Here is an 11,265-nt window from a genome sequence, read left to right as displayed (position 1 = left end):
TAACTGAGACTGGTCACAGCACTTGTACACTGTTGCTCTCGTTGGTCTGATTGCTTCTGTTGCTCCTCATTTGTAAGTTGCTTTTATAAAAGCGTCTGCTAAATGATTAAATGTAAATGTAGAAAACAAACTTGCCGTTGCTCCGGATAATTCTGTAAAGTAAATCTATTTTACAAGGCGTCATAATGGCAACAAAAAAGAAAAAAAATATTCTTATATTATGTAGCATTGTGGTGTAATGATGTTTTCTGGAAGGGACTAAAGGAAAAAGTGTTTTACAAGCTGAAAGGCAGAATAGAAATGTTTTTATTAAGTTAGACATAACAGTTTCAGGTTATGTTTTAGTGTTGGTAACATGTCCGACACAAATTTGGTTTGTTTGGTGGTGATCACCCTATTTACTACACAGAGCCGTAGTTCACTGACAAGCTACGCAAAACAATTGTAAGCAATATAATCGTGCGATAATGAAATCGAAGACATCGTTCTGCAACAATGACAGCTGTTTGCGTAGCTTCTCAGTGAACTACGGCTCTGTGTAGTAAATGCTGCTCCGTCTGAAAGCATGTGAAAATACCACATTTAACATGTTTTTACTCCAAACTCACTTCATCACGTCAGTCGAGTGTTTGAAAGAAATCCTTCTGTGAGATGATGTGGCTTCTTACACAGAATAAGGCACACAACATATTTCATAGTTTTCTAAGCAGTGATAAAGGTATTGCATTACTATAAACTTTATTATAAGGACAATTATAAGAAGAACTCAGATAAATCATATATTGTCATAGTCGTGTGTTCATGAGTCACGTTGAATCAATGAAAGCAGTTAAATCTTCTGTTTATTCAGCTGCATTTTTTCCAAATGTCTTTTTTTCTTCCTAGATATCTGCTGTTATTTTAATGAAGAAACAGAATAATGTTAGAATTATAAATACAAATTTGGTGATTAGCATCATTTTTTTATTTTTTTTTATGATAGACAGATATAGATGCGTAAATGTGTCAATTAGTATATGAGTCAAAGACAAAAAGGGGTTTTTATAGCAATATATAAATAAAAATCAGGCATATTTAGAACAAAAATCATTTGAGGACATATTCAAATACTATATTTAAGGATCATATAAAGTGTAGTCCCAATATATTCATTATTTGTCATTTTAAATCTTTATATTTGCCGCTATCCTTCACACCATTAGTTTTACCCAAACTATTGTTAGCAATAACATTTTAATCATTTAAAATATAATATGATCACTTTTTTCTTTTACATATTTTAATAAGTACAGGTCAGAATAACTATGTTGTTTTATATAAATATATCTGTGAAGTTGAATGATGATGGAACATTATTTCACCTATATTTTGACATTTTGTTTTCACAAAAGTTATTTGAAACATATAGACGCTTGCATTTAGCTGATTTTCTGTGTAAAATCACTTTTGTCAATTTAATTTGATGCAGACTCTAAAATTTGACATCTGGATTGTTTGTGTTCTTTTAATTCTAAGAGGACACAGTGTGATTTTGAGGGAAAAAATAAATGTTCTCTCAATATTTTAAGTGTTTTTTTCTATAATGACACTAACAGGATATTGTGCTGATTGTGTTTTTGTGCTGGATAAATAAATATGACACTAAACCACCAGTAGGTGGCATAAAGTCCCTGTCTTAATGAGTGATGCATTGAACTGTTCATTGATCAAATAAATGTAATAGCTCGAGATTTGTGCCTTTAAAATTTATAAAATAATAACTAGAAGATAAGTGAAACCAGATCACTGAAGTCTGAAATCACGGTAGTTCGTCTTTATGTGCTGAGCAACAAAGTTAGTTTCGACAGAAGAAGACGGCGACAGAACATTTTCTGACTGTTTGGTATCTGCTTGGAAAGAATCTCATTATTACGAGACATTAAGTACCACCGCTCCGACTTTGAAGACACTGATTAGCATGCTCGGGAGTGTTTGATTAGGGTCAGAGCTAAACTCTGCAGGAAAGTGGATCTCGTGAGCCAGATTTGAGGATCCCTGTCCTACAGTATATTTTGGTTTGAGCCATTCCAGTTCAGTTGAGTGGCTAAAGAAGGGCCAGTCAATGTTAATATTTCTCCTAGCTGCATTGCAGGGCTGCCTACACCAAACCTGCATGGGCCCAAAGGTACAAGTTGCTCTGGACCCACACTGGGTCATCATGGGGTTAATGTGGACAGTCTGCTAGTGTGGTCTGCTCACAGAGAGCCTGCGGTGACCCCAAAGCTGTGGCCCTTGCCTGAGCAAGCCTGCACTGGGCCTGTTTAGGTTTGGTGTGGGCTGGTCCGAGCACACTGTGCCCACAAACAGCCAGCATGGGCCCCACAGCGACATGTTTGCAGGGTCTGGGGTCTAAAAGGTGTTAAAACCAACAATGCTTCTGTATGCTTTGCAGACTTAGTGTATTAGAGATGTGCAGGATTACTAATGTCTTTATAATACTCTATGCATGGCTAAACATGACTAAGCATAAGTGCAGGGGGCTGACTCTTCTCTTATCTGATCACTGAAAGCTATACGAATGTGTGGACTTCCTGACTTGGGGCTTTTTCTATACTTCCACACTTCTCTTCTTCTCTTTCTCCTTTTCTTCTCTCGCATCTCAGGCACCTATCTGTCCTATTGATTGTTTGTATTTCAAAGGTAGACTTATATTACCCAAATGTGGTAACTCAGATTCAGAACATGAGCTGGACGTGCTGGTGAAATCTCCCAATCCATCCTCGGCGAGGAACCCTGCTAGAGATGTTCAGCAGGTGCAGAGTTGATGAGAGTCCAGGAACCGGGTTGGGATCCGCGGGTCTATATAAATCTGCTTTAGCTACATCAGGTTCCTCATTCCTGGTCCTGGAGAACCGCTTTACAACTCTAATTAAACACACCTGAATCATCTAATCCAGGTCTTTGAGTTTCAGCCAGGTGTGTGAATGAGGAACCCTGCTTCACATAAAATCATTGAAATAAACACTGAATCAATGACACTAACAGTGCACTTGTAGATGGTGCAGCAGCTATAGCAAACCTTTATGCGAAAGGAAAAAGTAGAGTTTCAGTTGTAGAAAGCCAGTTAAAGAAAGAAGCGGAACTGTGATCTGAATGTGTGAGAATTCACAGCGTCATCCGTCCAAACTGGGTTCAGAGATGATCTCAGATCTGTGTGGGTTAAACCAGTGCGGTCAAACTAACTGAGTTTCCACGGCCAGCAGCGACACACTTCTGAAACACTAGAACACAAACCACGACACAAAGAGACACAAGATGACCATCAGAGATGAGACGGAAAATAATGTGTGTCTGTGTGTTGATATGATTCAGTTACGTCTCGTACAAATGTGTGTGAAGACTCTCTGCTTGATCAAGCTGGAGCTGAATATTAATTATTTCAAACTATATTAAAAACGGTTTAATTCATTTTCTAAAAGTGAGTCATGGATAGTGGAAACCTTTTCAGCATCAAACCAGTTTTGTGATTAATAACTGAATGATTGTATTTCTAGAATTTAACGGAATGCAGGACAGGGCGGCTCTAGACCACAGTAACTGGGGCCAGACAGGGGCCACTTGTGCTTTTAGGGGCACAATATTAAAATTCATCTTAACCTACTTTAAATAGTATTCATTCAGTCATTTTTCACCATGTTATGTATCACTGCAATCTCTAGAAGTAATCTATAACAATTTCAACTAAAATGAATGTTTCATCATGTTTCATTTATTTGACAAATAATGTAGTATTGTAGTGTCAGGGGCATCATGCACTCATTATTTTTGAGGGGGCACGAGTGAAGGGTTACACCACTGTATACCACTGTATAACTGATATAGGCTTTTATAGAAAGGCTGATATAGAAAATTTTTATGGTTTCCACTACTAACACCATTACAAACCATCAACTTTTAACCATTAAAAAATGGTTTTCTGAAGTGTGTTTTAGGACATATTCCATTAGGATTTATTAGTTTTAACAAGCCACCAATAGAAGGCAACCAATTACCAGCAGAGACCCACAGGGTCCATTACAGTTTCCAGTAAAACCAATACAAGTCCCATTATATAACCAGTAAAAACATTACTAATTTTGTAATGGTGTCTATTGTTTTTTTTGTTGTTGTTGTTTTTTTTGTGTCAGCAGGGGTTTTATTATTATTATTATTATTTTTATTCAATAGGCTATATCTCCAAAATATATCATGAAATATCTTGATTCTCAAATATGTGTAAGTAAAAGCTTTTTGCACCTTTATAGACTGTTATTTGGTCTATAATGGGCGATGGGCAAAGTAGCCTAATACTGTAATCTATAACTCTGCATAAAAGCCCTTCTTTTTACTTACAAGTACCAGATATGGGTGTCATGCCATAAAATACTTTTAATACGACTGACTGTGTATTTAATGTGAATTTAATAAAAACACTGTAAGTTAATTAGCCTATAACACTTTCATTGTAGAAAAAGAGAGCAAAGAACATTTTCACTTCAGTCCAGCGAGTTCAAGCACTCTCAAAAACTGCCATAATAATCTCTAAAGCTGTTTACACTGTGAAATTAATATCTTACTTACATTCGTAAATCTTCACTTTGTTGTTTCTGATGAGAGAATTAATGTCAGTCAGAGAATTCAGTCAGCGCGCGCGTGTTTCAGCGATGACTCATCTGAAGGCCTCTGATTGGTCCTTACATTCATCAGCTCAACAGAATCGTATGTGATTGGTTATAATGCGCAGTGTGTCTCTGGCTCTGTGCCAGCCAGCGAACGCAGATTTGAATTTAGCAGCTGGTGATGTTTTTCTTTTTATATATATATGTAGTTTACCGGACAAACTATGATATATGTGAAAAAAAGGGGAGGCCAAGTTTGTTGCCAGTAATGCACTTGTGCAAAAGTATCGCCTATAGATTGTGTTCAGACCAAATCTGGTCAACAATACGCAGTTCTGACACGTTTCACAAAATGTATAGCAGCACTTCTCCATTACACTCAGGCATCGTGTCACTAAACAGCAACTTTAGCACAATTTTAAACACTCAGTCCGTCAGAGGATCAGAGGAAGTGAACGAACACAGGAAGAGCTGATCGTATCTAAAGAAAGAGTTGAGAGCATATAATGAAGAGGAAGACTGACAGAAAGAGAAGATGGCTGATGAGTGTGATCTGTGTCTGCTGGGACTCATCTTTCTCTCTTCACTTCTCTCAGGTAAAGAAATCTGTCTTTTCTCTACAAGACATTTAGTTTAATTAATCTGAGAAAGAGTTCATTTCAACATGATCAGTTCATTCTTGTGTTACGTAAATAACATACTGGATTATTCCTGAATGAACTAAAACTAGACCGTTTCACTCTCAAACATCTGATGCTGAATTATCTTCATATCAAGAGTGTGTTTGTGATTTCAGCAGCTCTCTGATAAAGAAAAATAGCTTCTTCTGGAGAGTGTGTTGTTCACATTAAGTGAGGAAACAACACTGTGTGATCTGAATCTTCTGCTTTTCATGCTGCTGTGTTAGAGGTTATCATTTATTAATATATAATATGATGATCACTCAGATGTTCTTGTGTTTCAGGTTCCAGTGAAGTGAATGATGCTCATGTGTTCATCAGTTCTGGTCAAAATGTCCGTCTGTCCTGTAATAATGCTCTTCATGACTGTAACTCAACTACATGGATCTATAACAGATTCAGAGATTCAGCAGCAGTTGAACTGATTAATTCAGGGATAAAGAAGAAAGACGCAGAGAGACATGAGAGACTGAGTCTGGGGTCTAACTGCTCTCTGAACATCAACAACATCACAGAAGAAGATTATGGGTTTTACATCTGCAGACAATATGTGAATAAACAACAAGGAACTGATGCTCGTGTGTTTCTGCATGTTCTTCATCGTAAGTTTATGATTATATGATAAATTTAAAAAGGGTAAGTTGTTGATTGAAGAGTGTGTGATGTGTGTGTTATTTTGTGTTTCAGTCTCTTCATCTTCATCATCCTCACAGACTGAGATCAGTGCAGGCCGCTCTGTGACTCTCTTCTGTCAGTTGTATCCATATTCATATGCTGGAGTCTCTTGTGATGATTGGATCCGTTCTGAGGGAATTGAGCTGTTCTGGGTGAATCAGGCTGGTGTTAAACTGAAGATATCAGACTCCAGATATCAGATATCAGCATCAGATCACTGTAACATCACTCTGACTACAACACTCCTGAATGAAGATCACAACAGAGAGTGGAGATGCAGTGTTACTCACAGAGATCGAGTCCAGAGCTCAGTCACATATACTGTCAAGAGTTCAGGTCAGAAAACAATCTCATGATCAGTTTTAGAGCCTCATAATGTCAGTAAGGACTGTTAGTGTCACTGAAGCAGAACAAACTGAGGTACAAAAGCTTCTTTCAGTCTGACAGAAGAGAAACTCAACTAATGAACTGCAGTTTAACAGTCCAGAAAGAGCTGCTGTGAATAATGAGGGAACAAAAATTGTAACATGTATTGTGATGATCAAAATTAAAATATGATTGTAATATTCTACAGTTTGAATAATCTGAACTAACATTCATCGTTTACAGCTCAAGATAAAACAACGACAGCAGTGATTCCAGTCCACAACACAAACTCTCAGAATCCCTCAACTACGAACACACACAAAACTAAAGGTACAGAATCACTGTCTTCCTCACACAGTTTTCTCATGAATCAGTTCTGGAAGAGTCTCTGTTAAACGTGCTAATGTAATGATAGATAATGCTGAGTTTTGTAAATCTTCTGCAGCTCCAGATTCAACAACACTGATTCCAGTCAGCAGCTCGAACTCTGAGACGACTTCAAGAAGAACCACAGCAGCAGCTCCTACACAAGGTCTATCATCAGATTTCTTAATAAGGATAATTATGCTATTAAATGTGTCATTTATCATTGTATTGGTAGTTTGTTATTGTTCAGTATTTGGTTAAACACAGTAATGCTGAATGTGTCTCTCTCTCAGTGATTGTGATTGTTGTCGGCGCTTCATTCGCTCTTCTCATTCTTGCTCTGATTATTTGGCTGATTCATAAAAAGAGCCGGTGAGTTTGAAGAGTTTCTCATATTCGGACAAAACAATCCAAAACATCTGACTAAGCATTTACAGATGTGTGTTTGATCATAACTATTCCCATCACATTATGTTTCAGGTGTCAGAAGAGCGACTGATGACTCTGTGGTGAGTTTTGTAGGTTGATCTATGAGTTATTAATAACCATAAGCTGCACAGAGGACTGACTCTGAAATATCACACTCATATTAGTCACATTAGATCAGGACAAGTTACTATATTTCTACTGTTTCTGCTGTAAAGCTCACAGATAGAAATACATATAACAGAATCAATGACACAATCAACATTTCCATTCATCCTCCTCACAGTGAACAATATGATTCATCTTCAGTAATGTGTGTATATTTCATATCTGTGTATATTTGACAGTTAATTGTCTGTCATTGGTCTGTCATCCTAACATCATGTCTGTATAATAGATTTTCACTAAACCTGAAGGTTTTACACATATTTGAGCGAAACATTTTCAGCTCATATGTAAAATAATGAGTCTGCTTCACACAGTAGTGATGGACGGGCCTTTAACAGCTTGATTTGCTGTATTTTCATTGATGTTTAGGAGCAGACAGATGATTTGACTTATACTGAAGTTACTGCGTACAGTAAAACAGAGACAAAAGAAGAAGGTGAGCAAACACTTCTTGATCTTCCATCAGTGTCTTCTCTCAACATGACCTGAATCAGTTTTATTACATGCAGTTCTTCTGAATCTGTGTCTTGAACTGAGCTCAGACTGCATGCTGTAATAATTGTGCATTAAAACAGTGACTGTGATGTTGATTCAGGTTCGCTGTGATGATAAAGTGACTTATGCTTCCATCAGACGATCAAAACCTGGAGATCAGCAAAACTGCAGTCAACTTTATGCCTCTGTGAACAAGAACCATCACAAATCAGACAAATAATTACACAGACACCACACGAGCAGAGGAAGATGAACCTTATATAACATGTTAAGAAACAAGCTCTGATTTATTTGTAGTTTTTGGTTATTCTGCTCAGTTTGTCATGTTGTTGTACAGTAGCTGTCTGTGTGTGTTTATTATTAATTCAGGATCTGCAGAGTAACGTAACAAACGGAGGACAGTTTTACTCTCTGAGATCGGTCTCATTAAATCATCTAGAGCCGGTTGTTCAAAAGTAATCTTGATCATATTTCAGATTATACTCATCCAGATTGATCTTTTTGAACAACTGGCCTCTATTATCTCGAGTGGTTAATTAACTCTCAGCTTGCACTAATTATGAGAACAGGTAAAGCTACACGATGAAGTGAGTGTTTATTACAATATGACAGCAATGATAATCTGGTGTTTGAACCATTTGAGCAGCTGTTTGTAATATTATGTTTTATTTGTCAACAATAAAAAGCCTTTATCAAACATGTATATGTATGGTGTTATTATCCATCATTATTATATAAGCTAGGTCAAGATAAATCTGTTCATTTCTGCTGGATCTGCCAGTTTTTCTAAGTGTCAGTTGATTATTATTCAGCAAACACAAACTATATAAAAACAGCAGTATTTCCAGCTCAGAGTCTGAATTCACTCGCAGGTGGCGCTTTGGGAACGGCAGCAGCACACAAAGCCCAAGAGACAGACTCCACAAAGCAGCGAAGCAGATGACTTTGAAACATGCAGTGTTCATATTTATTCAATGAATAGCCTTTTTAAGTTTAGTTTAGTTTAGTTTAAGTTTAATCGCAATTCTTGTCTTTCTGTCCCCACGTTTAAGACCTCCTGAAATCACAATTAAGGCTTTCTTGTAACATGTAAGATTTTTTAAGGACCCGTCAACTTTCCTAATGTTTGAAAATGCCATTGTTTTTCAGCCACTGAAAGTTTGATCTGTCTGTGCACAGACTCATCACTGCACGCACGACTGCACCCAAACGGCTCTAGAGCTGACCTTGATCTGCTAGATATCAATTTGATTTAGTAGAAATTAGCGTTTGGTATTTATTTCATTATGTCAAAAGCCTTCACGGATTCGGACCAGAGTCCACTACCGTAAAGACTACAAAAGCTGCGCCGGTTGAAATAGAAGCGCCCCGTCAGGCTTTATATCTTAACCTTCTGTTTTGGCTGCAGGTCCGGGTCCATATGAGACGATTTCTGGGTCCGGACCCGGCCGCGGTCCGCCTGTTAGTGACCTATGGTGTAGGGTATGATTTCACATACAGCCGGAGTATTTTACTATATAGGGAGCCCCCAGCCCCCATAACAACAAATATAACACGTTTTCATCATCTGCATCTGTCATGTAATGATTTTCATGAAGCCTTAACTTCAACTGCACACAGAGATTATGATTCTTTAAAATATGCCAGTGATAGCATACTTCTAGCTTTCTTCATGTCTGAAACCAAAAAAAAAAAAAGGCTGGTCACTGCTCTGTGTGTGTATGTGTGTGTGTGTGTGTGTGTGTGAGAGAGAGAGAGAGTGTGTGTGTGTGTGTGTGTGTGTGTGTGTGTGAGATGGGTTAAATGAGAGCATAAATTCTGAGTATGGGTTATTATACTTGGCCACACGTCACGTCACTTTATAATATTTTCAGAGCGGTGATCTCACTCTTGAGGTTTGGAAACATGTTATTATTGGCTGTTTGTTTGACGCACAGGTAATTAAAGAAAGAAGAGGAACTGCATCTGAAGCCAAACACAGCTGTTGATCTCTGAACCCAGTTTGGACTGATGGCTGTGAATTCTCACACATTCACGGAGCGTTTACATGACACCATATTCAAAAAAAAAAAAAAAAAAAATTTCATGCATTTTATTTATTTTTTGGCCATTCATTTACACAACAGTGAAAGCAATAGTGGAAATAAAAAGGGTAGCAGTAGTTGTGAAAGTCTTATCGGCTCCATTCAGAGTCTGAGTCCCAGTGTTCATCTACTGTGGAAGCTCTGCTCTCTGTGTAACTGAGCATGTTCCTGTGGGCTGTACTCTTAGTGTGACATGTTTCTGCAGTATTTTCAGAGCTGTGATCTCACTGTTGTTACTGTGATCATCTCTGAACCCAGATCAGATCAGACTGATGATGGCTGTGAATCTGCTCTTCATGTGATTGTCTGTCTGAACACCGGAAGCTGATGAGCAGAGGAGGAGCTGATGATGTTAAAGAGAGAAAGACTGACAGAAAGAGAAGATGCTGATGAGTGTGATCTGTGTCTGCTGGGACTGATCTTTCTCTCTTCACTTCTCACAGGTAAACACATTTCTACACGCTCTTTAAAGAGTTTGAACATGCTTTATTCTTCCTGACAGTCATGTTCTGATCTCAGACTGAAATCTGACTCTGAGAATGACCTGCTGTCACAGGAGTTTGATTATGAAGCTGTTATGGATTATTCCTGAATGAACTAAAACTAGACCGTTTCACACTCAAACATCTGATGCTGAATTATCTTCATATCAAGAGTATATATAATATTAGAATAAAATACTCTCCACAAATAACAGGCCAGATTACAGCAAAATTTATATTATTATTATTATTAGTATTAGTATCAATTCTCAGAGGAAGAAGATTAGTTTCACTAGTGGTGGATAGATGAAGCTTCATGAAGCTTTTGAAGCTTTGCAGCCAGATGTGTTGAAAAGTGCTTCATTTCTGGAGGCTTTGAATGCAGGCGAGCGCCACCTGCTGGTCGATGCCAGTAACCTGCAGGAAAACATTATCAGGAGTGTGACAGCGTTAAAATGTGTGCTACATGGTTCAGAAAGACTTGATACAGTAACACACACTCACACATAGTAAACACATGTAAAATAAACAAATAAATAAATTATTTTAAGTTGTTATGATTCATAATTGTGTAACTTATTATTTGTAAATCAGCGGTCTCAAAGCTCTTCAGTTCAGCTCCAAACAGCTCCGACTCTCTTTATCTGTTATTGGTATTTCATCCTCTATAGATAACCATACGCTTAACAATGGAATTTAGTCTGTAGATGCATTAATTAGCATTTCCTTCCATTGTGAATGTTTATCTTCTGTTCCTGTTAAATTACTCACTTTTTTATGGCTTCTGCTCATATAACATATCCTGTGCATTTATGTAATAAGCAATTTATATCCTCACAACTGCATTTTCTTTAATAATAAAATCTGTATTATTATGTTCTCCTGA

The 11,265-nt window shown here is 37.5% G+C and overlaps 1 protein-coding gene across 1 annotated transcript; it reads left to right on the top strand.

Annotated features, from left to right (window-relative positions):
- Nucleotides 1–4,879: 4,879 nt before the first annotated feature.
- LOC131536565 (uncharacterized) lies at nt 4,880–10,147 on the top strand. The gene is made up of 4 exons (XM_058769597.1): nt 4,880–5,233; nt 5,602–5,919; nt 6,005–6,328; nt 10,103–10,147. The coding sequence occupies exons 1-4, from the start codon at nt 5,173–5,175 to the stop codon at nt 10,117–10,119; spliced, it is 720 nt and encodes a 239-aa protein (XP_058625580.1). The 5' UTR covers nt 4,880–5,172; the 3' UTR covers nt 10,120–10,147.
- The last annotated feature ends 1,118 nt before the right edge of the window (nt 10,148–11,265 follow it).

This window comes from Onychostoma macrolepis, chromosome 03, assembly GCF_012432095.1.
Source record: "Onychostoma macrolepis isolate SWU-2019 chromosome 03, ASM1243209v1, whole genome shotgun sequence".
In the NCBI taxonomy this organism is placed as follows: domain Eukaryota; kingdom Metazoa; phylum Chordata; class Actinopteri; order Cypriniformes; family Cyprinidae; genus Onychostoma; species Onychostoma macrolepis.
The sequence above is the reverse complement of the archived record's forward strand: the minus strand, read 5'-3'. Positions and strand labels throughout refer to the sequence as shown.